The sequence below is a fragment of the Vombatus ursinus genome, unplaced genomic scaffold, assembly GCF_900497805.2.
Source record: "Vombatus ursinus unplaced genomic scaffold, bare-nosed wombat genome assembly UNPS02007344.1, whole genome shotgun sequence".
NCBI lineage: Eukaryota > Metazoa > Chordata > Mammalia > Diprotodontia > Vombatidae > Vombatus > Vombatus ursinus.
Window position 1 is genome coordinate 5,514,535 of NW_020947122.1, and position 27,986 is coordinate 5,542,520.

Below are 27,986 nucleotides of genomic sequence, written 5' to 3' on the forward strand. Positions count from 1 at the left end.
ACAAAACAATTAAGTGCTTATCTTCTTTCTGTGAATAAATGGGCTAGTAGATGGTTAGCATAGGATACAAAAAGAATCAGAGGATGCAGCACACGTGTTTTGATAGATCCTCTTCAAAGGATTCACCGAAAGGCATGAACTACAGCAAGGGTGGGGAACCTGTGGCCTGGAGGCCACATGTGGCCTTCTAGGTCCTGGGTGAGCCTTTTGACTGAGTCTGAGTTTTATAGAACAAATCATTTTGTTAAGGGGATTTGTTCTGTGAAGTTTGGATTCAGTCAAAGAGCCACCTGCACTAGAGGATGAGGACTGGTGAGTGTAGACACTGTAGACAAATGGAGAGAATGCCCACACAGACCGAAAGGAATTCGAAGAAACATGGGAAGACTTGTATGAACAGATGCAGAACAAAGAAATTAGAACAAAGATAACAAGCTACACAGTGACCCTGGTCATGTAAATGAAAACAACTAAAAGGCTTATTTCAGATTAAATATGAAGACCAATCTGGGCTCCTTCAGAGGACTAACAATAAAATAGGTCTTTACTCCTCTCAGTAGGGAGGTGGTGGTTAGAGATACAATGTTGCACAGATGGTTACATTCAGTTGCCCTGATGGTTTGTTTTGCTTAACTATTTTTTCTTTTGTTGTTGTTGTTCCAAGGGAGGTGGGGGCGTAGGGGGTGTGGAGAGGGTACTGGGAAGTCACAGTAAGATAAGAACAAAAAAGTATCCATAAAACCTTAGAAATAAGCTCTACCTTGATAAAGAGAAGAGGAAGAAAAGGGCCCTATTGGCTTCTTGTGGTGGTTTGAAATGACCACACTGGATCCTCTGCAAAGTCACAGAAGGCTTTGTAGGCATTTAACTCTGACCAAGAGAAAAATCTAAAGTTACTTAAAGCCAAAAAAAAAAAGGAAAATAAAACAGAGATAAGTCAAAATGGAGGACTGTCAGAGGATGCCCTCTAGAATGACACATTCCCTCCTGGGGTCTGCTTTGCTTGTTTACAGCAGTTCCAAACTCTCTAGGGGAAGGGGAATTTGGTGTTTTTTAGAGCTTTCTGTGGTCTCTGGCTAAGGCTGGCTCTCCCCAGCTTTTGCAAATATTGCCTTCTTCATCTGCTCTGTGGGTTGCACGTAAACTGACCCAAAGATAGATATATGGCATTTGAAGGGGGAGTCCCTGAAACGGAAGAACAGACTCATATTTCTTGTCCCCAGTTCACATGGACAGAGCTGAATGATTTCCAGGTTAGGATCCCCACCTTCCACCCCTTAAATAGCTATGCAGAACAAAGTAACTCAAGCCAAAAGGAGTGAAATGCTTGTGTGAGCTTTGCCCATGGTATTTAAAACAAAACTAAACAAAACTCTCATAGTCTGTCACCCACTCTTAAATAGGTTCTTAACTTTATAACCTGCCAATAAAGAATAACCCCCTTGAGGGCAGGCCCCAATTTTCATTGTGTCCCTGGTGCTGAGGATGTTTACACATAGCTGGGACTTGGTTAAGGCCTTCTGGATTGGATTGGGTTGGTGCTTTCCACAAAGGCACTGACAATCATGAACTATCAAAGAGCAGATTTATTTGGATGAGGCAGAAATCTAGCCAAAGCCTTGGAGGTAATGATGAGCATGGTGAATGAGTATGGTTAACACAAGCCTTTCAGGAGGTGCTATCTGACTGTTGTAGTTAGAGGTTCCACTTTTAAGTTAGGAAATCCCAGTAAGAGCTTGGTTTTTAGCGCAGTATGCTTTTTAGTTGGCTGATTTAAATAGCTCTTGAGGAAGAAATAGTTTGTAGAATGAGGTTAAAAAGTTTAAAATAAACTGCCTCCTGATTGGGGGGTCTTGAACAAAATAACAGCATGTTCATGTTAAAGAACATTTGGGGGGTCTTGAACAAAATAACAGCATGTTCATGTTAAAAAACATTTTTGTATCCCAAGGAATGATGAATACGGAGAATTAAAAGAAATGTGGAAAAATTCATATGACATAATGCAGGGTAAAGCAAGCAAAATGAAAAAGAAAAATGGACCCAACGACTATAGAAGTGAATAAGCAATGGAAAAAAAAATCAAATTTCAAAAACGGATAAAATTGGTTCTGGAAAAACTCATGCCCTTCCTTTCTTTTCACAAAGGCTAAACCAAGTGTAGGGCTGCAAGTACCATTGGTTACAATCACTTTTCTGTCTTTCTGCTTGACTGTTTGGTGGGGGAGTACACATTATAAGAGATTTCACGGTGAACTACTTTGTGTGATGGTGTCGAAACGAAAAAAAAATTAAAAAAAAAAAGAGGAAGCTAAAACAGATCTAAATGCCCCACTGCTAGTGACATCTTCAGTCCACTGAAAAGGGAAATTGTCCTGAAGGGACATTTGTCTCAGATAAAGTGTCCCTTATTACCTACTCCCAATGTTAGTCTTCTCAAATGCTACTCATTCTTCAAAATCTAAATGCCACCCCTTCATGAAGCTCTCGTAGGTCCAAATTAGTAAGTATTTATGAAAATGATAAACCAAGCATTATATTACACACTGAAGGATACAAAGATAGAAATGAAGAGGTGTTTCCTTTAGCTGTCTGACAGCACTTTGTTAACCTCTGTGGGGTCTAATTATCTTAATCCTTAATTTTAACTATAGTTGTTTGTCTATTACTTTCTTGCCAACTAGATTGAAAAGATCTTGAGTGATGGCTTCATGTCTTTGAATCAATCACAGCTCTTAGTACAATGCTTTGCACACAGTAGGACAATATTAAATATTATTGAATACTAGTTTCAAAAAATGTTAATGATACAGGTGACCATTGACCAGGAAATTAAAGTGCACTGTGGGAAATTCTGTCTTTAACCTGTAGTGAAGGCCATTCTATGGAGCACTGATGGGGAGGGGTCTGTGCCTGTACTCTGTCCCTTTTCAGTGGGCCTTGAATGCTGTGGGCCCTTGCTAAAGAACACAATCCATGGTAGAGGTCAGGGAAACAGTCATGCACATTCCAGAGAAGACCTCCACGGAGGGGTCGCACATAGAGATGATATTATTTTCATTAGAAGTCAAAGCAAAAGACTTCCTTTAGGAAACATGCACAACTGACCTCACACGTCTTCTTCAGGTTTCAGAATGCTGGGCCTGTGAACAGCTTAAGCACTGTGTCCTCTCTCCAGTTCAACATGAATCATTTTTTTTCCCCTGAACTTAACCCCCCCCAAAAGGAAGCATTTCCATAGATTCAGATCACAAAAGAGGATTGCATATGACACTATGAATCTCCATTTTATGTATTTTTTAAAAAAAGTTTTTACTTCCTTCTGAACCCTTTTGTGATTTTAAAATGTTTCAGGGGATTTTTTTGCATCATTATTGCTAAACATGTTAATGCGCCTGTTGAATTTGATGTATTTCTGTGCCAACTGTCCAGCCTTCCTTCGTTCCCCACAAGAGAGTCATTTGATGCCCATGTATCCCAATTATGAGAAATAGCAAGCTTCACCCCTTCCTTCTTTCTACTCTAGAACATTCCTTTTTCCTTCCCTTCTCTGTCCTCTTTAAACCACAAGAATAGAACCTAGCCACCCATCAGTACTGTTATTTTTCTTCACTTCCTCAACACCCTATGAAGACATTAAGACTGGGGGAGGAGTACCTGTTTCTTCTTCCTCTATTAGAATGTTAGCACTACATCATCATATAGCTCCTTCCAATCGCTCAAATTTACCTAAGTTGCTCTGGAAGTTCCTATTCAACTCCAGTCTTTTCATTACGAATGCTTGACAATTCTCTGTTCTACATTTATTTTTCCACCTGTAGGATTATACTCAACCTCACAAGGCAGGTTATTCTCAGTTGTAAGCCCATATCTTTTTGCCTTTTGGAATATTGTTCCAAAATATTTTGTTTATAGTAGAAATGACCAGGTTTTGTGTGGTGCTGACTGTGGTTTTATTCGGACTGCTTTGAGTTAATAGAAAGGTAAGCCTCAAAAGTCACCTAGTTTGGCGCCTTTTCACAGCCACATTCTGGATGAGTGACCCTGGGTAAATCATCTAACCTCTCTGTGCTCCAGACACTTCTCTAAACCTGCAAATTGCAGAGCAGGTACTGACTTGCTTTGACAGAGGGAGTTTTCTCACCTGGAGTCCTCCATATCAATGAAATTACAGGGCTGGGCCCAGTACCACATGGACCACCAAAGGACTCAATGGCATGCTAAAAGGGAATGCTTCCACAATGACTATACATTTAAATTTATACAACAGGTTTTATGTATTTTGTACATAAAAGAATTAATGCAAATATCACAAAGTATTTTAAAAGTCCCCATTATATTGATGGGTCAGGAAGAAAAGAGGAAGAAAATACTTCCAGGACATTTGATGACATCTTTTGGAGCATAAATAATCATGCAAGATGGAACCATGGCAACCAGTCTTACTCACCTACAAATGTTCATCAAGCAAATAAAAGGCAAATATCAGGGGTTGGTTTTGCCAATTTTATTGAACCAATAAAATTCCTACTAATAACAATGAAAGAAATTTCAGCAAGTATAAATGTGATACAGTTTAACAAACCCCATTGTTCCGTACCTATAAATAGAATTTCAAAATGTCATAAAAAGTGCAGATTTATGAATTGTTGTTAACATGTTAATACACAATTCCTTTATTTAAAATGTTGTTTGTCTCGACTCTCACTAACAGTTCCTTTTGCATCTGGTCAAATAATATTACCATTCTCCCCCAAAGAAATTCAGACTAAAAGCACTAGAATATTATACTCCAACTGATCTGTTCATGTCAGTTTATAGTCAGTTACAAAAACAGCAACATAAGAAAAAAAAACAACTAGTAATGCAAAAAGCTCTCATGGTTCCCCTAAGAAAATGTCTTAACTGCTGACTCATGTAGTGGGCACAGGTTTTGTAAAGGCATATCATTAACTACTACATTAGACTTTATGTATAGCAGGGCTTGTTTTTAGCAAGGGCAACTTGAAAGTGACTGTTTATCAAGTTTGCTACTTTTGGAATTAAAACTATAAATAGAAGACTGATGTTTGACATCGTATGTGTGAATCCTAAATTGCATCAATGGTCTATTTGTTAAAAGCTTATTCTAATTTGAAACCTTATGTAGTACAATATTGCAGTCTTACAGATCACACCATCTGCCTCACATTGGCCCAAAGTCACGTGCTTCATAAAAACAAATTTAAACATTACAGTAACAAAGCACAGGACTACAAAGGCAAAACATCACAGCTTCTGATTACATTGGATAAAAAGTACCAAGGAACACAAAAGATAATTTGTATTAATACTGATGAATTAAAGAATATAAGATAATAGACGTTCACAGCATGCTACATCTATTGCTCACGACTTCTGGATGAAACCATGTCTAAAACCAAAAGTCAAGAAGTTGGCAATCTGATCTTGATTTGCATATCAGCTACAAAGTCTTAATATATACATTCATTATTGTAGCTGGTCCAGCAAAATCAGTAACAAGAGGAATTTCAAGTTCAAATCCTATCATAAGCTACAGGATACATCCAGTTCTACCATGATCAGGAAAAGTATTATCAGTTTCTAAGAGGTTAATCCAAGTATTGAGGCAGCAGCCCAGGTTTACAAGACTTGCTTCTTTGCCTTGTATAGACTGTGTGTGGATTGCCTGTCCTATTAGCAAAAGGAAAATTCCTAACCACCATTCAGTTTGCTTTCTGTGACTGTCCTGTTTTGGATAGCCCAGGGAATAAGGAAATGTGAAACAACAGAAAGCAAAGGGGGGCAGGAGGGAAAAATCACATTTTTCTCTTGTGACCACAAAACAAAATGATTTTGGACCGAACAAAAGTCCAGCCTATTTTCATTTGAGAACATCTCTAAACATTTAACTTACACAATTGACAGAACCAGTGAAATTCAGCAAAGAAGTTGTTTCTCAACATAACAAGAGAAAATTGTTCGCTTAGCTGTCCAACTGGCATTCCTTCTCCCCTCTATCTGCTACTTCTCCCTGACTGTGGCATCTTAACCCAATGGAGAAAATAGCCTAATTAATCTCACATGCAATTATATGTTTATGAAGAAGCCTTATTCAGGAAAAGATCTCTAGCCAACTTCAACAGCAAGCTTCCTAACATGTGCAGGGAAGCCAGTCAGGCTTCACAAGTAATACTTCCTGTTAGGAACAGAGAAAACCGATCTTTCTCCTTAAAAGTAGTGCTTACATATGCTCTGCTGTGCATTCACCTGCAAGAAATTAAGTTGATAAGTACAAGAAACTCCAACGTTTGAGTAAAATTTCAGTACTAAAACCATCATCATCAGATTTTTCACATGCTCAAAGTGTCCTCTGAGCTCCAAAATAGTTATTTGTTCTAACGGCGATTTTATCGTCTGTCCTATTTCCAGGATTTCTACAGGCACTGAAAAGAAATCAACATCCCAACAATGTGGGCTTTTTTGTTTGTTTTCTTCAATCTGTACTTCATGGTGGGACACCCATAATAGGTTTAAAATATCTTATGATCTGCTTTAATAAAAATAAGCTCCTTAAGTCACTGTTAAATCTTTCTCCCTAAACAGGCCAGCAATTTGTTCCTGGCCTCTTGAAGTCTGCGCTTAGTGCAATGCTGGGCACATAGTAGGCGCTTAATAAATGTGTGCTGATTGACTGACTTGACTTTTGTCAGAGTGAGTTTTTCCTTACTGAGAATGAATAACATCCATAGATTACCACAGGATCATGTTTTATCTATACTATAAAAACATGGTTGCTGTTCATCTGCAAGTGAGACATAGTCATATAAGATAAACTGGAAGTTCCTTGAGGGCAGGGACTGTTTTGTTTCTCTTTTGTATCTCCTAGTACCTAGCATAATGTCTGGCACTTAATAAATGCTTGCTTAAGTGAATGTCCATGCACTCCCCAGACTACCTCACACAAATGGCTAATCTATACTGCAGCAGGACTCTTTTCAGAAGCCCTAAGTGCAAGAATCCTTGTTGATGACACTGCCTGAAGCCCTAGCTGGAGAAGAAACATTTCACAGAGTACTGCATTCTTGCTATACAACACATTTTCACATAGAAAAATGGTATAACTTTTTTTTTTTGTAAGAGAGACAGGAGGTGTGAGTGAGAGAGTGAGAGAGAAAGAGAGAGAGAGAGAGAGAGAGAGGATATGAATTCCTAGGATAGCTCAAACAAGCCCATTTAACACAATATGTAGCTGATTTCACATGTATATTTTACATTATGAGTTAAGCAGTCTTTTGTGAAATAGCCTGAGATCTTAAGCACCATAATTCCATGAGAAGAAGTGTTTTCCATTCCACATAACCAAGTTAATAAATGAATTTTTGGAACAATATACTTTTTTAAGATAGGGATTTCTCGAATCTCCAAAAGATAGCATAGTAAACTGGATGAATGGGGGGAAAATTTAAGTTCCTATTCTAATGACTTACATAAATATCAATGTTTTTGCCCTACTGTTGACCCATGGAAGGATGGTGACTTCAAATCCCTTCAAAATTCTGCACTGCTGAAATATTTCAAGTTCTGTGTTATATATGAGTAAGATTCCTACTTCAGTAGAAGATAAAAATCTTTTTTAAAAAATATACAACCTGAAATTTTGTACTCCTGAATAACTGGTTACCTCTTTAAAAAGTAAATCCACAAAAATGCTGGACACTCATGGTTAATACTCTCTTCAGAGATGAGGTAGAGGAGAAGAGAAATATTGGCAGGTTGGGATCTGTAGGGTCAGGATACATTACTGAAGTGTCCAGAAACTTTAGTCTGGTGCTTCCTAAGACAAGGTATGGTATCTGGGACAAAGTCTGGGTGGTGGGACAAATCTGAAGACAGAAGATATCTGGGTGGTGAAGGGATTTTAGAAGTTTAATGGAACAAAGTCATTTTCTGGAAGGATGAAGACAAGTAGGAGCTGATGGCTCTAAGCAGATGGCTGGTGATGGTTTGGGGACTGGATAGGCTGGGGGAAGCAGGTGAAAGGCTGAGGCACTTGGAAGAAGATAAAGCAGGCAGGAAAGTTTAAGATTATATTTGCATGTAGGAGTTCCCACACTGAAAATTTTATTTCTGTCTTGCATGCACTCTATTGAGAACAGACATAGACTAAGAATTATATTCCAAATGTTCCCTGAAACATTTCCAAGTCCAGGCAATTCTGGATAGAATTCTTTTCTCACATGGTTCTACTACAGTACTTCCACGTCCATAACCTGCTTCATTCTCTGTCTTAGTTTCAACTGAGCACACTCTGCTACGTAAGCCAAATGAATACCAAAATGAGCTCCACATTTAACAGTCACTCACATTCTGTTGACTGAGATGAATACATTCACATTACAGAACTGTTTGGGAGAGAGACTGCTAAATTTGAATCCCAGATTCCACAGGGGAAAGAGAATACAGAAGATTCTGACCATAGAAATTACACAATTTAAAACTTAATCTGAATAGAGGAACCATGTGTCTCCTTTTTTTGAGTAGTTTAAGCTATATCTATAAAAGTACTCTATTTATATCATTTACATTATTTTCCTGTTGCATACTTTTTACTCTTGCAAGACCATATCATTTGCATAAGAAATTAAAAAGTCCTATTTGATAGAGAGGAGTTTAAGGTCTCACTTTTCCAGAGAAATAATGATTTACAATTTTTTTTAAAACAAAATAAACTCATTTTACCACCAGAGTGCAAAATCACTTCTATAATATGCACTGAAATTGAATCTTTTTTCCTACTGATGTGTCCTTAAAGCTTTAATTAAAAGTTACTATTTTATATGCATGCAGACTGCCTCAAAATGGTGACTGACTATATTGTTTTCAATTACGTTCATTAATCGTTTTATTTTACTGAGGCAGATAAAGAGAAGATTTTGTCAGAGAAAAATCGCCTATGGTGTGAAAGAAAAAGGTGGCTGTGGGACAATGCTAATTGACTTTTTAATATATTTCAAATGTTAACCCTCATAGGAAACAATTTCTAAAAATTAAACAAGGGGATATAACTAAGCCTAAGCTACAACCTTAGGTTGTTCAATTATGCTTTGGCATTCTAAACATACAATGAAAGGCAAAATGGTTTTCCCGTAAGATTCCACCTTAATTGTCTTTGAGCCTCAGAAAGCATCACAAGATGTAGCTGTGATCCTTTTGGGGGTGTTGGCTATGAACTTAATTCAAAGAGGTGCAGTTAACAAGTAGTTCTTTCTCAAAGGCATCATCCCTTCCTCCTAATTATTTTATGAGTTAATTGAAGGTCCATCTGATTGGAAGATTCTCTTCTATCTGCCTAGTTCCTTCATCTAAGCACCCTGTCTGTTTATCAGCTGAGGGTCTTGACTTAAGATTTTATTGGGGCAAACTGGGATAGCTGAGCATATGCTTCAAGGGACTATTAAAATGAATTTTCAGAACATAAACAAAATTCAAGGATTCACATTCACACGAGTATTTTTTTTAAACTTACATTTGCACATTTATGTTTGGCACAATGTGAGCCCAAGGTGTAGGTAAGCATATGATATAATCATAACTTTACACCTATTCTGAACAAATGCCTATTTTAAAAATATTACATTTGAGTATAAAAGCTATACTATAAATCATTACATAGTAAATGCAATACTCTGAAAAAATACCACCCTGGAAAACCGCATCAGAATTTCGAGTTTGCAATATATGCAGAAAGGTAATAGCAAACTCGTAGTAGGTAATATGGCATTCACCACTTGGAATGCTGTGCATGTTGCATTATAGAAGGTGCTCTGGCACCTTCAGAAATCAATTTCTCTAGGCTGATTCACTTTGAGGTTCACAATGAAATAATTTTATTTTCTATTAATAATTCCACATCTGCTTTCCCCATCACTGACAAGATGAATGCTGAGCTCAAAGGAAACTCTGCCAGATAAGAGATCGAGTAAAGGCACTAATATTTCCATATTCCAAACTCTGGATACTTCAGCTTCCGGAAAGAGAACTATCGGTAGGTGGTTATATTAGTTACCTAAACCTTGTTTCACACCTTGTTTTCTAAAAGCTCCTCTGATGACCTGTGAGAACTCCTCCCTTCACGTCTTTGAAGTAAAATTTTTTACACTACAGTACAGTTGATCTGCAACAAAAGTGGGGCCACCAACTGAAGGAATTTCAGTTAAAAAAATATCAAGAGTACTAGGTATCCTCGACTTGAAGCATCTACATAACTAAGTCAAACTGACATTTATGTGGTTGTCTGCCTCTTGCCATTCTCCTGAATAACTTAGTTAATTGCGAATATGTGTGTATATATTTATATATGTGATAATGAATAATGTCAAAATATAGCCTATGTAATAAAAAAAAACACAGAAGAGATTCTGGTATGCAGTTCTTTGAATAATCTCTTTAAATAAACCACCCTGTCTTCATAAAAATTTATGATTTTTCCTCACAAGAAGGATTTCAAGCAAAAGTCTACAATCCCCAAATGCAGATCTTATATTACATTTACAATCATTTTTTCATTTTCTTATCTGGAACTAAAAAACAAAACAAAAAAACCAGTCTAATGTCTTGTCACAGCAAAGGGATGATGAAATGGAAGGGGGAGAACTGATTTTAGTAACTTATGGATCCATGATTATTGCAAGGAAAAAAAAGTTAGTCCTACTTAAAGATGACCAAAATGAAACTCTCAAATGAAATCTCCATGGATAATCTGGGTTTTCATACATTTTTCATGAAAAACTGAAAATTCTTTTAGAAAGCTTGTATATGTTAAAAAAAAAAAATCAAGTCACTTTTAACCTAAAAACACTTAAGCAGTGTGGTTGTGTCCTACTGGATAGGTGTGAGCATCTCTTTAGGCACTTCACTGGTTCATCAACACAACACAAAGTAAAGCTATAAACACAGAAATTTTGTGCTCTCTGAAGATAGTCTAGTCAAGCAAAAAAAAAAACCAAAAAAACCCCAAATGCTAAAAGATGACTTTTTTGGCAGCTAACTTCCCCCCACTTGGATATTCTCTGTTGTCTAAAGAGCTTTTTCTGGGGAAGGGGATGCTTTGGCATTTAAAGAGCAGATTGTTCAACTCCAGTAAGGTAAAACAGAAAAGTTAAGCCTTGTGCAATAAAGAAATTTGACTCAGAATTTCTTTATGGCTATACTTAGAAGGACACTTTTGCAGTGACATAATAGGGGGAAAGTTGGTGGTTTTAATAAAAAAAAACATATTGCACTTTCTTTTTTTTGTTCACTCACATTAATGCATAGAAACACAATTTTTACCTTTGAATAAACTGTTCAACTTATTAAATGAATGAAAATTATGGGAAATAATTCCTGAAGACTTAACAGGAAAAACATATTAGCCTTCCTTTGCTTTTCACAATAGAGAAAAGCAGTATGAGAAAGGAAAAATGTGCAAAGAAAAACTTTTTGGTCAGTCTTGTGTGTATGAAAGTGTCCAGGTGCCCACTTAGTGCATGGTAAGCAGCACTCTAAGCAAGCACTCATGCCTTCAGAAGACTGAGGGTCACTGTCAGTGATAGAAAGGATTGTGCATAATTCCACTTTAATATGTACATCTGAAATGGAGAACTAAAACTTCTGTTGCACGAAAGAAAGGAAAATGGCTGAATTTGGCATTTCAGTAGCATGCTAGAGAATTTATCATGATTACTTTCACATTAAACTGTGGACAATGGTTGCATCACATTTCACGACATCACCAATAGCTGTAGAAAAACCAGTGCCTGACAAATAATCTCCTGGAGACAAAGAAGCACCCAGCGAGCACAGCAGCTTGGCTCCCCAGTGCATGCTTTTCCTCTGCCAGCGTTAGGACACAGCATTAGGATCTGAAAATGGCCAGATGGGGACATTCCTAGCTGGATTCATTCCAATAACCTGAACAATGATGGCTTCAACAGAACATAAGCGCTTCTCCTATACTTGAAGAAAACAAACAAAAACACAACACACACACACCTCAAAGCACTGAAGTTAAGCTTTAACAAAGCAGGTTCATGATTTATAACCATTATCAAAAAAAAAAATCCAACTAGAAATGATGTAAAGTAGTGCTCCTCAGTGTTATGTTTGCTATCATTAGTAATGTTACGCATCAAGAAAAATAAAACACATCATTGCACATGACAGCCGCAAAACAAAAAACACGGCTAAACTTGGACACTAGAGAATTGAATCATTTTTTGATGCTACATCACAAGCAGCTTCTGGTGCGTATCTTCCGTGAAAAGGTCTTCCACACATCTGTGACGTGGCGCTTTCTCTGCAATGATGCTTCAGGTCAAGTGACGAGTTATAGCACGAAGAGCGTACAGAAGTTCAGCTTGCATGCGGGCTTCCATTAAGAGCAGATTTACATGAACCTGAAGGGGAAAGCACGTTTTTTCCTATTAATAGTATGACAAGCAACTTTGCATTCATTTTCCTTAAATCTGATTTCTGATTATTAACAGAAAGAGGTTTCCTAAACACGTAAACACAAGTATCTGTATATTTTCCATTTTTCAGTGAAATCAGTACATTTGTAGAAAAATATACCTCTCTCAGAAGAGTCACATTAGCTTTGCCTAAATATAGTGAAACATAAAAGGTTGACTCAAAAAACTCAAATGAATGATTGCTGGATTCCAAAAGAGGTTATTACTCATAGTAACATTAACCTACAACCAACTTCAGTTAAGAACAACAAACTAAACAAGAAAACTTGATTAAAGATATCTCTGAGTTACTAAGGCTTTAATTACTTGGTTCTGATTAGTCAGAGAAAGAGCAGAATTCATTTTCACTTGAGTAGAGCTTTCTTTATGTTACTTTTCTCAATTATAAGGCTATACTCTTAATGATTTTATCAGCCCCTAAATATTGCAGAATTTGGGTGGGGCCAATTTAATTAAGAGCTGCTGCTTACAGACAGCTTTGTATACTGGCAAATGGGTCATAATATTTACATACACAAAGCGATACTTCTAATTTTACATGATTAATTTATATAAAGTACATTTTCCCACAATTTGCTTTCACATTAACCCATGTAATTTCCTATTTTGCTGTTGTTCTGAGGTGTAGGAATATGCTTTTCTTTTCTTTCAGACAGTGCACTTCTGTTTGTTCTCAGAAATGCCAGATTTCTTGCCACACACCTCTCCTTCCTTCTCTAAAAAGCCAAGACAGGTATTTATTTAAGCTGCTAAAGAGCATCTAGGACTTTCTTTAGAGATACACAGCTCCCTCCAGTCATAGTACATGCAAGAATTCTTATGGGCTGTTTTAGTAAGTGCTTAAGCCTTTTATAGATGCTGTCATATATTAACATGAATGTTATACTGAAATCTATCTTAAAGTGCTAAGCAAATACCAGGTTTCAAGTAACTAAAATAAATTACTATATTTCTTTTAAAATATCTTTATATTATATTTCTTATTTATTCTGACTGGTCTTCTTAATTGTTAAAACCAATGAGTTGTAACTGTATTCAAATCATTTCTCTTTCTTAGCTTACAGGATGTTTCTCTAATTAAGAGGTGATGGTCTTATTTAAAAACACAGAGAAAGGTCTCCTACGCAAAGGGATAAACTAGGAAATGCTAGATCAGCCAACAGTACCAAGCATCATCACAGATAAATGCTCATATGTGATGCTGCTTTTTAATTTTTATGGTTTCCTTCAAGCCTCATCTCAAATCTCACTTTCTTGAGAAGACCTTTTTTGCTCTCCCTAGCTTTCCCCCTACAGTCTGCCTTCCAATTATTCTGTATATTTCTTGTATATATCTAGTACTTACGTGTTTCTCTCCATTAGAATGTAAGCTCTCTGAGGGCAGGAACTGTTTTTCCTTTTCTTTGTAGCCCAAGGACTTTGTTTTAGTTTTTTTGCCAAGTAATGGGGGTAAGTGACTTGCCCAGGGTCACGCAGCTAGTAAGTGTCAAGTGTCTGAGGCTGGATTTGAACTCAGGTCCTCTTGACTCCAAAGCCGATGCTCTATCCACTGCACCACCTATCTGTCCCGAGCCCAAGCACTTAAAAAACAGAACTTGGTGCATAATAAACACTTAATATAAATTTTTAGTGACTTATTAACTGTACCTGGATAACACCATTGATATTTTGGTATCAATTAAATTGTTCTATTTATAACCAAATGATCTCTCTCATTAATACATAACTTAAAAGAATAATGGAAATCAAAGATAAAATATGATTCCTTTTAGACACAATTTCTTTCAGGACCATATTTCTTTCTTTAAGTGCATTTTATCTATGTTACATGATGGACTTAGCCAAAAGTAACTGTATAATCAAAACTGGCTTACCTCAAATCCAGTGAATTTTGTCTAATGGCTAGAGAGTTAATGGAACACCTTAAGAGGGAGATGCTAGGGTAGAAGGTTACTGACCACTCACTGAACAAAATATCTCACTGGTTTTAATTTTTAGTCAGAAATGTTGGTTTCTTTAAGTGTGTATGTTGAAGACCGCACTTCAGGAAAACTTGCAAAAGCAATTGTTATTCTACCTTCTGTGCATCCACATGTGGCAGAAAATATGACCAAGAAGCTAAACAGCGAATCAGATGCAATTGGAATTTAGTGGTCAATAAACAAACTTACAAAACTTTGCTCTCAAAGTGTGTAGAATTTTGTCTTTTTTTTTTTTTAAAGATAATTAAATCTACTTCCTTTACTGAAATGGCTACCTTGTCCTACCATCTTCACATACCATCTTTTGATTTTTTTTCAAATCTTGCATGGTACCCAGATATATCAGTCACTTAATTTTCCTGAGCCTCAGTTTTCTCATCTGTAAAATAGGTTGAACTAGATGCCCTTTGAGGTTGCTTCTAACTCCAGACCTGGAATCTTAGGATCTGGCACAGTGGATTTTCTTACAAAAGGCTTACCTTTTCTGAGTGCTTGAACTGACGCCAATAACTATCATACATGCGCTTGGTAGTTCTCTCGGGATAGCAGGTCACTGTCTTAATGTAAACCTTCAGGCTTCGTTCAAGTAACTGATTAACTTCTCCATAATCATAATCATCATACCTAAGCATTTATAAAATGAAAGCGTCGGATTAGTTCATCTCCAAGATTCTTTCCAGAGATAACATGATTACAATTCTACTTTTTCTGATTTCTACATTTTAATCTGAAACATACTCTGATTTTTTGGTTAGAAATCTAGAATTTACACTTTAATTTAGAAATCTAGGATTATTATAGAAAACAGACTCCAACCATTTGAATTCTTATTCCATTCTCAAAGATTTTTGGAAAAGTTAAGAAACGCAACAGCACGATTTATGGAGTGTCAACATGTTATATCTGTTCCTGACTGGAATGAACTACATTTCTCCATAAACTGCTTCAAAGCCCAGCTTAGAAATCATATTATCCAGGAGCTTTCCTGATCAATAGCATCCAATACTCATTGGTTCGTTGCTCTAAAGTCCCTTTAGCATTTGGTACTAAGTTAATTTGTCCCTATGCATAGAATCTATAAGTTATGAGCTCTGAGGGTAGAGAATATTTCTTCTACCTCTTCTATGGCCTCCCAAATAAGATATAGTTGACAAAATTCAATAAGCACAGCATGTCACTAACATAGTCATTCTTCCAGGAAATTTTTGCCAAATTTCATCCATTCCCTTCCAACCAAACAAAAATTGCTGATCCACCTTCTCCCCATAGCATACTTTAAATACATCTTTTACACATTCATTCACATGAAAATACAAACACTTATCTGAAATAGAAAATATACTCCACATTTTCAGCATTAAGGTGCTTTTGTCAGGAACCCACAAACAATATTTTTTGACAGAAACTTACTCTTTATATCTGAGTATGAAGTCACACAATTGCAAAGCTAATTTCAAATGCATTTACCATAATTCACCTACCTGATTCCAAACATACAATGAACATAGTTAAATAAAGCTCTTCGCAGCATGGTCGTATCCACATCCTCATGAGTGGCCATAGTGTTGTAAGTGAGATTGTAGACCATCCTGAACTTTTCATCAAGAAGGTGACCAATATCAGAGTAAAGCCTGTTAACCAGGGAGAACCCATGATTTTCCCAGGTATAGTCCTAAAAGAATTAAAAGTTCAGATTAAAAAATTTGTGTTGTCTCAATTTTTTCTGTTTCCCCACAAATAGCAATAATTTGCTCAGAGATAATTTGAAACTTTACTCTCTAAGAACTGACTTTCATAATTAGCCTATTTTCTGATTTATCAGTACCATCCAGTAAATTCCCTGGGTTACCCACAGGTCCAACTTGTATTCTCCAGGACTTCCTTAGACAGACTAGTACCACTGTTACAAATTTTTTCTTTTTCTCCTTCCACTACCCTAGGAGAGGGAATTCAGTTATCTACCTTTCTATTGTACATATGAGCAACATCATTTGTTTTTGATGGTCAGAAATACCTTGAAGAATTTGCATTTTCTTATTGGTACTATCTCATTTATGCTTTATCTATGAAGGTGTTAAGTAAGCAAAAGGTCAAAAAGGTTCACTTTCCATCAGGTTCCTGCCAAAGGAAATAATGAGTCCAACACTATCCTTTGTTACCTGAAACCAGTCTAATGCCCAAGACTATACTAAAGCAAATAAGGGATGGGCCTTATACTACATGCCCAATTGTGCCTCTTACATAGTTGGTACTTAATAAATTATTGTTGAGTAGGAATGTTTGTTGAATTTACTTAATTCCTTTATATTTCAATTTATTTTCCAACATTAATTAAAACAGTTAAAACCACAGTATTCTGATTTGCTCTAAAGAAATCATATACCTGAGCTCGGAATGTTGGCAAATGATCTTCTCCTCGTCTAGCAAAGTCTTTGTACCCAAAACCAGGGTCTTCAATATATCTGGAGACATCAGATGTTGAAACTATATCGTCATCAAAAGCTGAAGATGATAATAACATAGAACATTAAAAGAACTGTAAGTAGCCAAGACCTGAACTCCATTTTCCATACTTCACCCCTTTAATGTCGTTTCTGAAATTGAGCGCTCCTGACTTCACTATTTAAATTCATAGGAAACATCTACTGTTAGGGTTTCTGGGTTCAATTTCCCTAATAAACACCAACAATATTTAGTGACCATGTATCTAGGCCAAAGATTTTAACTCAATTGAAAAACTGAAATAAGAAAGCTTACAGGCAACCCTACTGGTTTTACTGATGGGGAAAAGACGAGAATCATCTTAAGGGAAAATACATCCATTTATAAGGCACACATGTCTCATTTATACTTATTCTGCATGGCCACAGAATAGTCCAAGTTAGATTGAGTAAAGTCTCTAAGAAGCTGGATAGCTACTTGTCAGGGTATTTGAGAATGGTCTTATTCTTCAGGCAGAATTGGATTAGATGACCTCTGAGGACCTTCTAACTTATACATTCTTTGTTCTAGTTTAGGTAATGAAAGACCATCTTCAGAGCAGTCAAAGCAAAGCTTCACTAAAAGTATTCTGCATATGATCCAGAAGTATTCATGTACAGTAGCTTTTAATAACTTTTTTCCCTATTAAAAAAACCATATGACATAGATGTTTATGAGATGTGGAACCCCCACACCCTCCAAAAATCCTCAAAGTGACAGGGAGATGTAATAAAAATTTAACACATGATTTTAAAACATTAAGCTATTTAAATACCAGAGGACATGATGATTTTTATAAATTGAGTATTTAATTTTTTTTTTCTTTTAGGCAATTGGGGTTAAGTGACTTGCTGAGGGTCACACAGCTAGTAAGTGTCAATTGTTTGGTGTGAGGCCGGATTTGAACTCAGGTCCTCCTGACTTCAGGGCTGGTGCTCTATCCACTGCGCCACCTAGCTGCCCCTAAATTGAGTACTTTTTAAATGCCTTACATACAGTAATTTTAAGCCACCATAGTTTTTAATCTAGTGTCACATTTGTTTAGTCCTCCAAATCAATTATAATCAATCAAGACTATGACTATTAAAAGGAAAAGTTTTTAGGGTTTTTTTTTTCTCACTTCCAAATATCCTAGAAAATGAAAGTAGATTGCTCTATCCAAAAGAAAACTTGAGGGGGAGGAGAATCCCTTTGGGCAAAAGTAATATTTTTCTTGCAGATTATCTGTTCTGCAATTTACAGCTGGACACAAATATTAAGAAATTTGCCAGTCACACAATCAGTACGTGTCAAATTCAGGACTTGAACCTGAGAGTTTCCTGAATCCAAGGGTGGCTCTTTGATCTAAGGCTTATTTCATAAGTCTGGATCGAAAGGGCCGAGTGAAAATACTATTTTTCCTGGAAAGACTTACGTGAACTGATGCTGAGTGAAGGGAGCAGAACCAGGAAAACATTACCCACAGTAACAGCAACAGGGTGCAATGACCAACTTTGTTAGACTCAGCTCTTCTCAGCAATACAGTGAGCTAAGACAATTCTAAAAGACTCATGATGTTCTCCACATCCAGAGAAAGAATTATGGAGTGTGAATGCAGATCGAAGCATACCATTTTCTCTCTCTCTCTCTCTCTCTGGTTTCTTTCTCGTGGTTTTTGCTTTTTGTTCCGATTTTTCTTTCATAACATGACTAATATAGAAATATGTTCAGTATGACTGTACATACATAGCCTATATCAGATTGCATGCTGTCTTGGGGAGGGGGAAAATTTAGAACTCAAAATTTTATAAAAGTGAAGTTTGAAAACTAAAAATAAATAGAAAATAAAAAAAAGAAAAATACTGTTCTTAACTAGAAAGGGATAAAGAAACTTTAAAAATGAAGCACTTAATTCTTCAGAAATGAGAAAAATGAAATCATGACAGTAACTTAATGACATATATTTTGAATACTATTCACTTGACATGGCTTGTCAGGTAGATTATAGTGGAGTTTACTTTTGGCTACGGTTTGTACTGCATGGCCACAGAGGTCCCTGCTACCTCTAAAATCCTGCAACCCTGTTATTTCTGTATTGTGCCTTAACACTGCATCATTACTTTGATTTTGAAGTTTCAGAGAAGTCCTATTAAATGTAGCTTCTTTTCGCATCATGTTTATGCTTTGCTTTCCATTGCTTTTATCAGGTTAAGAGGGGATGTTTGACTTTGTAGGCCCAAACCTGCCTAGCAGAAAGGCTCTTTTAGGAACATGTACTGGAAACTAAGCACTCAATAAAAGTTCTTTGCTATAAAATAAAAAGAACTACAGAACCTTTTACCTAGAAGGGACCTCAAAAATCACATTCTACTTACAGATGGGAAAATTGAGGCCAAGAAGATAAAAGTAATTTGTCCAAGGTCATATACGCAGCAAGTAGCAGAGATGGGAAAGGCACCATTGAAGCTAGAGCTGGAGGGAACTTGAGAAATGGACTAAGGCCCTCTTCATTTTACAAATAGGGAAACTAAGGCCCACAGAAGTCAAATGCTTTGCCTCAGATCATCCAGATGTAATGGAGCTAGGATCTAAGTCCAGAACCTCTGACTCCAAAGCCATTACTTTTTCCCCACTATACCAATGTAACTTTCCAGAACCTGGATTTTGTGCCTTCTGTAGTCGAGTCTCTACATACTAAAAGAGGAATTAGCTGCACTACTTAGATACCAGAAAGACAAAAGGTATCATTTAATAAGTTGCTGTTCAGTCGTTTCTGACTCTTTGTGACACCGTTTGGGGTTTTCTTGGCACAGAAACTGCAGTGATTTCCTTCTAAATGCTAAATCATTTAAAGATGATTTTAGTTCCTAAAAGTCTCAGATTCTTCATCAATTGCATACTATCAAAACTATGAACTTTGGTTTATATTAGATTTCATTGTGTGTTTCTTAGATATTTTCATAAATATCTCTTACTAATTTTGTTTCCCAATCACTCCCCGCCTCCAATAAAGTACAGAAAGATAATCACTCTTTGACTGATCAAATGTTATTCTTCAGGGTGATGAACTTTGCCTTCTTCAAAATGGGGAAATATTCTGACATTTTGACAGTTTTTGTGGAATTCTAAATTCTTATGCATATATAATTTTAAATCAGGCCATGCTTTCACAATCAAAAAATATCACAAGTCACTAATACCATGATCTCTGATGGTTACAACTTTCAAAGAAAGATGACATAATGAGGAGGATAGTAGAGAACATGGTAACTTTAATAATGCTTGTTCTATTAGGATTATAGGAATAACAATCCAATGTACTCTCTCTCAAAGTCTGTTATTATTCTTTCCTTGACCTATTTGATTATATAATAATAGAAATTAAACCAAAAGTAGGAAAAGTAGTTTACAAAGAATTCTAGGCAGATCTAGAATGCGACATAGAACAAAAGCATTTTATTTGTTATTTTGTTCTATCCTGTTAAATAATGGTTTACATAAGACTTTCTCTCTTTTGTGTTCATTCAATTATGTTTTATTTATGGCTATTAAAGCTTATAATTTTTATATCATACCATCTTGGAAGAACTGAAAATTTACAGGTCCCTAGAAGCATCTCTGAAAACAGCTACACAAAACCCCCAAAGCTTGGGACAGCACACTGGAAGCAGACCCCCTACCTTAACAAAGAGTTTATAACTCAAGTAACTGGCTGGGATCATGAGCAAACTGTGCAAAAAAAAAAATCAGACCATAGAATCTTTCTTTGGTGACCAAGAAAATCAAAACATACAACCAGAAGAAGACAACAAAGTCAAAGCTCCTACATCCAAAACCTCCAAGAAAAATATGAATCAGTCCCAGGCCATGGAAGAGCTCACAAAGTATTTTGAGAAGCAAGTAAGAAAAGTAGAGGAAAAACTGGTACAAGAAATGAGAGTGATGCAAGAAAATCATGAAAAACAAGTCAACAGCTTGCTAAAGGAGACCCAAAAAAATACTGAAGAAAACAACACCTTAAAAAACAGCCTAACCCAAATGGCAAAAGAGGTCCAAAAAGCCAATGAGGAGAAGAATTCCCTAAAATGCAAAATTGGCCAAATGGAAAAGGAAGTCCAAAAGATTACTGAAGAAAATACTTCCTTAAAAATTAGAATAGAGCAATTGGAAGCTAGTGACTTTATGAGAAATCAAGACACTGTGAAACAAAACCAAAAGAATGAAAAAATAGAAAACAATGTGAAATATCTCATTGGAAAAACAACTGACCTGGAAAATAGATCCAGGAGAGAGAATTTAAAAATTATTGGACCATCTGAAAGCCATGATCAAAAAAAAAGAGCCTAGACATCATCTTTCAAGAAATTATCTAGGAAAACTGCCCTGATATTTTAGAACCAGATGGCAAAATAGAAATTGAAAGAATCCACTGATCACCTCCTGAAAGAGATCCCCAAAGGAAAACTCCTAGGAATATTGTAGCCAAATTCCAGAGTTGCCAGGTCAAGGAGAAAATATTGCAAGCAGCCAGAAAGAAACAATTCAAGTATTGTGGAAACAGAATCAGGATAACACAAGATTTAGCAGTTTCTACATTAAGGGACCGCAGGGCATGGAATATGATATTCCGGAGGGCAAAGGAGATAGGATTACAACCAAGAATCACCTATCCAGCAAAACTGAGTATAATCCTTTAGGGAAAAAAAAGGATATTCAGTGAAATAGAGAACTTTCAAGTATTCTTGATGAAAAGACCAGAGCTGAATAGAAAATCTGACTTTCAAATACAAGACTCAAGAGAAACATGAAGAGAAAATCATAAGGGACTTATTAATGTTGAACTATTTACATACCTGCATGGAAACATGATATTTGTAACTCATGAGACCTTAGTATTAGAGTAGTTGGAGGGGAAAAATTATATGTATGTATGTATGTGTGTGTGTGTGTGTGTAAATATATATATATATACATACACACACACACACACACATTTATGTATAAATAGATAGGTAAACAGAGAGCCCAAAGTGAGTTGAAGATGAAGGGGTGATATCTGGAGAATAAAATTAAGGGGTGAAAGAGGATTATACTGGGAGAAAGAGAAAAGGAGCGGTAGAATGGGGTAAATTATCTCACATAAAACAGACAAGAAAAGACTTTTACAATGGAGAGGAACGGAGGAAGGTGAGAGGCCATAAGTGATTATTCTCATCAGATTTGGCTTAAGGAGGGAATAACATACACACTCAATTGGGTATGGAAATCCATCTTACCCTATAGGAAAATGGGGGGGTATAAGAGAGCAGGGGTATGATAGAGGGGAGGGCAGATTGGGGGAGTGGGTAATCAGAAGCAAACACTTCTAAGGAAGGACAGTGTCAAAAGAGAGAATAGAATAAATGGGGGGCGGGATAGGATTAAGGGAAATATACTTAGTTTTCCACAACATGACTACTATGGAAGTGTTTTACATGACTACACATGTATAACCTGTATCAGTTGCTTGCCTTCTCAATGAGGCTGGGTGGGAAGGGAGAAGTTTTAAAAACAAATGTTAAAAAAATTGTTTTCACATGCAACTGGGAAATAAGATATACAGCAAATGAGGTATAGAAATCTATCCTGTCCTATAGGAAAATTGAAGGGGAAGGGGATAAGAGAAGGGGGGAGCGGAGATAGAAGGAAGGGCAGATTAGGGGAAGGGATATTCAGAATGCATGCCATCTTGGGGTGGGGGGAGGGACAAGATGGAGAGAAAATTTGGAACTCAAAATCTTGTGGAAGTGAATGTTGAAAACTAAAAATAAATAAATTAATTTTAAAAAGTCAAAAAAGTTTATAATTTTTTAAAAAAATATTAACTATAGCTTATAAATAGCAATACTAAGGCTACTATAACAACTTGAAGTTCTTGAAAGTCTCAAGTTGAAACCACACCAAGGACAAAAAGAGCTAAGAAGTTTACAATGTACTCAAAGTATGTTTTTTAGTTCAACTGCCATCTTTTACATTATTCAATTACCTGTACAGGGAAGATGACTCCATAGCTGACTGCCTTTGACCTTGGTGTTAGTTAGTTAGTTAGCTACTTTCAATAGGCATTTTAAAAAAGTTTTATTGCTGTGTTTTTGGTTTTGTACTACAAATTATAAATTACACTTAGATTATCCCAACTCCTTGGGATAACTTTATAACAAAGTAAAACAATTAAGCAAAAACTATAATAAATTAACCTCATCTGAAAGTGCATGCAACATTCTACATTTGTAGCATCCCCAACCTATTTTTTAAAAAAATTAATAAATAGAAATCTATTTTTTTCTTCTTTCCATTCCCTCATCCCAAAGGAAAAAAGAGAAATGAACAACAAATTCTTTGTAACAAATATGCAGTTAAGCAAAACAAATTCCCTCACTAGCTATAGGTTGTAAGTTTCTTGAAGGCAGGGACTATCTTTTGCTTTTCTTTGTTTCCTAAGAGCTTAGTACAATGCCTGGCACATAGGAAGTACTTAATAAATACTTATTAACTGACTACACAAAAATAAAGATATCTCATTTTGCAACATAAGTCTGTCACCTCACTGTCAGGAAGCAATGTTTCATCACTGATCCTTTGAAATCAGGGATGACGAATGTATTGATCATAGTTCTTAGAGCTTCCAAAATTGCTTATTTTTACAAGGCTATTTTTATATAAATGATTCTTCATATGTTTGTAAAGTCCTCAAAATTGTTCATCTTTATAATAATGATCATTCTGCTCACCTCATTTTCTATCAGTTAATACAAGACTTTCTATGTCTTTTTGAAATCATCTACTTTCTCATTTCTTATAGCACAATAGTATTCTATCGCATTCATATACCACAACTTATTTAGCTACCTTTCAATTGATGGATTATTACTTTAGTTTCCAATTTTTTTGCCACCACAAAAAGAGGTGAGATAAATACTTTTGGTCACATAGAACCTTTTCCTATTTTTTTTTTAATCTCTTTTGGGTGTAAGTACAGTGACAGTAGTAAAGACAGGCTGAAGAGCATGCATTGTTTAGGAACTTGTGTATAATTTCAATTGCTTTCCAGAATGGGTTGTTCTCATTCACAGGTCTACCAAGAGTACACCAATGTGCCTGTTTTCTCATTCACCCTCCAAAATAGAGAATTTTCCTTTTTTTAATCATCTTTGCTAACTTCATGAGTATAAGGTGTAACCTAAGAATTGGTGTAATTTGCATTTCTCTACTTAGTAGTAACAGAGTAATACAGGAACATTTTTTCATATGACTGCCTAGGCCATTTATCAACTGGGGAATTGCTCTTATTCTTATAAATTTTAATAAGTTCCTTATAGATCATGGAAATGAAATCTTTATCAGAAAAACTTATTGCAAAGATTTTTCCCAATTATTTCCTTTTTAATCTTAGATTTATTAGATATTTGGGCAAAACCCTCTGAAATACAAAGACTGTCATCCATGTTATTTTCTGAGATCATCACTAGCCCCTGTTTGTTCATGAACTTTTCTTCTGTTCATAAATCTGATAGATAAAGTTTTCCATGTTTGCTTAATTTGTTTATAACATGACCTTTCATATCAATATCATGTATCCATTTAGACTTTATCTTAGTAAAAGTGTGAGGAATTGGTCTAAATCTAATTTCTTCCATACTGCTGTCCAACTTTCACAACAGTTTTTTTGTCAAAAAGTGAGTATGTATCCCAGTAGCAGGGGTCTTATGTTTACCAAATACTAGGGTACTACATGGTCACCTGGGTGGCGCAATGGATAGAGTGCTGGAGCTGGAGTGAGGAAGACTCATCTTCCTGAGTTCAAATCTAGCCTCAGACACTTACTAGCTGTGTGATGCTGGGCAAGTTACTTAACACTGCTTACCTCAGTTTCTTATCTGTAAAATGAGCTGGAGAAGGAAATGGCAAACCACTCCAATATCTTCTTCGGATATTTTCTAGATTTTTTTAGAATATTGATTTAAGCTATCAGTTTTATTTTTCTTCATTAGTGATGTTTGATTTGGTTTTCTGCCTTCCCTCTTTTTAATCAAATTAGCTAATGATTTATTTTATTACTTTTTTCAAAAACTAATTTCTAATTTTTTATACATTCAATTTTTGTTTCTGTGTTGTTAATCTCTCTTTTGATTATCAAGATTTCTATTTTGGTGTTTAATTTTTTTTGTTAATACAAGTCTTTAAAGATCAACATTTTCCCTTAAGGAGTGTTTGGTTGCACCCTCAAAATTTCTCTATGTTGTCTCAATTGCTGTCATTATCTTTAATGGAACAATTAGTTGTTTCTATTTGTTTTTTGACCTTCCAGTTCTTTAGGATTAAGTTATTTAAGCCTCCAGTTATTTCTGTCATTGAAAAATACCTATTCATGTCTTCATCATTTATCATCTGGGGAAAGATTCTTATTCTTATAAATTTTAATCAGTTCCTTATGTATCTTGGAAAGGAGATCTTTATCAGAGAAACTTGTTACAAAGACTTTTCCCAACTGTTTCCCTTTTAATCTTAGCTTTATTAGGTTTCTATGCAAAAGCTCTTTATAATGTAAAGAAAATTATCCATGTAATCTTCTGTTTGTTTGGTCATGAACTTTTCTTTTATCCATAGATCTGATAGGTAATTTTTTGGTTATAAGTGAAATCCTATCACTCTTCTATTCACTAAATCTAGTGGCTCCCTTTTACTGCCAGGATCAAATACAAGATCCCCCAACCACATTGCTCCTACTTCCATTCAATAAACTCCAGTGGTTCCATATTAGCTCCAGGATCAAATATCAAGTCCTCTTTTTGGCATTTAAAGCCCTTCCCACCTTTCCAGCCTTCTTATATTTTATTCTCCCCTCCACACACTGAACAATCCAGATGAACTGGCCTATTCAGTGGTCCTTACACACCACACTCCATCTCCCAATTCCATGTGTTTGCACTGGCTGTGCAAACTGTTTCTATACTTCCCTTATCACCTCTGCCTCCTAGTTTCTTCCCTGGCTTCCTTAAAGTCTCAACTCAGATGCTACCTTCTGAAAGACATCTCCCTCTTCTTTATTCCTTCCATTTACACTGTACATAGATCTTATCTGTTCATGGTTATTTGCATGTTGTCTCCCCACTAGAACATGAGCTCTTTGAAGCCAGGGACTCTGTTTTTGCCTTTGTTTCCCCAGGGCCTGACACATAGTAAGCAGTTGATAAATACTTAGTGACTGACTGACTTCATCACAAAGTCAATTTAGGTAGTTCAATATCCTTGTTAGAATAGTAGGAAAAAGTTGATATTCCTTCTCCACATTGTGGAGCTGCAGCTGCTGAAGCACAAGGAGATGGAGCTATACCAAACAAAAGAACTTCATCTCAGACATAAAGAAAAAGATGTTTTAATTCTCACGATTATGAAGATGGCCAGGGAGAAGGGTTCTGATAAAGCACAGTATCATACCAAATGCTGCAGGCCACCTGGCTTTCTTATAATGGCTAAATGTCATAAAGAAAATCTAACATTAAATGATTTTCTAACTTCCTACTATAAAATCCCAGTTTTTTTTTGTGAAGAACACAAAATGAAGGACTTGAAGAATGACAGAAAGAGAACACAGAAAAACTAAAATTTGTACTAAGAAAAGGTTGCAAAAGCTTACTAACAACATGTAGTGAAATAGCTAATTCTGAATAACTGTTACTCCAACTATAATGGCAAAGGCATAAGAAAAGAAACTAGTATCTTTGGCTTTGCCCTTAATATCATGGAAATGTTTGTCTTGATTGAAACAAGTTTTTTGTTTATTGAAAAAAGAAAAATCAGTATTGAAAAGTTTCCTTTATATTTCAAAATCCTTTATAGCATTAAAAAAAAATCTCCAATAGGTATTTTATATAAGGAAAGACTGCCTTTTTTAGTGTGAGAAGTTGATATCCCAAGATGAAAAGCTTGACAAAACCCCAATACTTTTTGATGAACAGTCATGTAACTTTAGAAATTATTGTTAAGAACAAACAAACAAACAAAACCCAGCAATGTGAATGAATTGCTACTTAAAATTTACATCACACATGTAAAGATGTATATCCATTTGGTTTATTATAATTTTGCTGCATGCAATAAAGAATCATATGGGAAAATGAGAGGTACAATATTTGGAGAACACCAAAATAACTGTTTAATGGGTCAACCTGGCTAAAATTTTTTTTACCTCATACCCACCTTTATGATTATGGATTAGTCTACTTAACTAAACTGGTCCTTAGCCAATATGTTGCTAGGCCTATAAGAATCAGATCAGAGGAATCTACATAATAAATATTTGAAAAGGCCAATGGAAAGCTGTATGGTAGGTATAAGTAGGCTACAACTTGTTATTAATGAAGATTTTTGTGGAAAAAGTAACACAAAAGTCATTGTTAACACCAGAAAAGGGGCTATACCAGTTTTCTAGCAAGAAAGAGATAACATGTGAGTAGGCTAATACTATATTTGTTGCTTGCACATGTTAAAAGGATCATGCAAATGTCGCAAGCATATTTAATATAACCTCTAAGGAAGATTTGTGCAAAGACATAGCTAAAAATTGTGCGATAGGATGTGATCAATATCAGTTAAACGTATCTCCATACTGAAGAAATCATGGATTCAAAGTACTAAACTGCCCATAAGTAAAATATTTAAGGTATTTATGGAAATACATATGGAAAATACTGTTAGGAGTCCTGGGTGCAAAGAATACAAATATAAAGGCAAATTGAATTCTCAAGAAAATCTATGTTCTAAAAAAAAATATTTTAAAGAAAGTTTTTTATAAAAGCACTTATGTGACAAAATGAAGGGAAAGTACCTCTGGAAACAACAAAAAGACTTTCTTTCTGCTCCTTCTCAAAACGAGTAGTCATTTCTTCTTGGGAGGCTTCCTCATCTTCCCTCTCTTCTTGAAGCCTCTTCATTCTTTCCATTAGGGCCTCTAGCTCACTTAGAGAATCCACAATCTATATTCAGACAA

At 35.8% G+C, this 27,986-nt stretch overlaps 1 protein-coding gene across 1 annotated transcript in view; it reads right to left on the reverse strand.

Annotated features, from left to right (window-relative positions):
* Positions 1-4,485: 4,485 nt before the first annotated feature.
* Positions 4,486-27,986, reverse strand: part of SESN3 (sestrin 3) — an 81,422-nt gene continuing 57,921 nt past the window's right edge. Inside the window, exons 6-10 of the mRNA XM_027849353.1 lie at positions 27,825-27,972; positions 16,881-16,999; positions 15,979-16,169; positions 14,977-15,121; positions 4,486-12,440 (exon numbers count right to left, since the gene is read on the reverse strand). Coding sequence (XP_027705154.1) covers positions 12,354-12,440; positions 14,977-15,121; positions 15,979-16,169; positions 16,881-16,999; positions 27,825-27,972 — 690 coding nt within the window. The 3' untranslated portion in view covers positions 4,486-12,353. The remainder of the gene's footprint in view (positions 12,441-14,976; positions 15,122-15,978; positions 16,170-16,880; positions 17,000-27,824; positions 27,973-27,986) is intronic.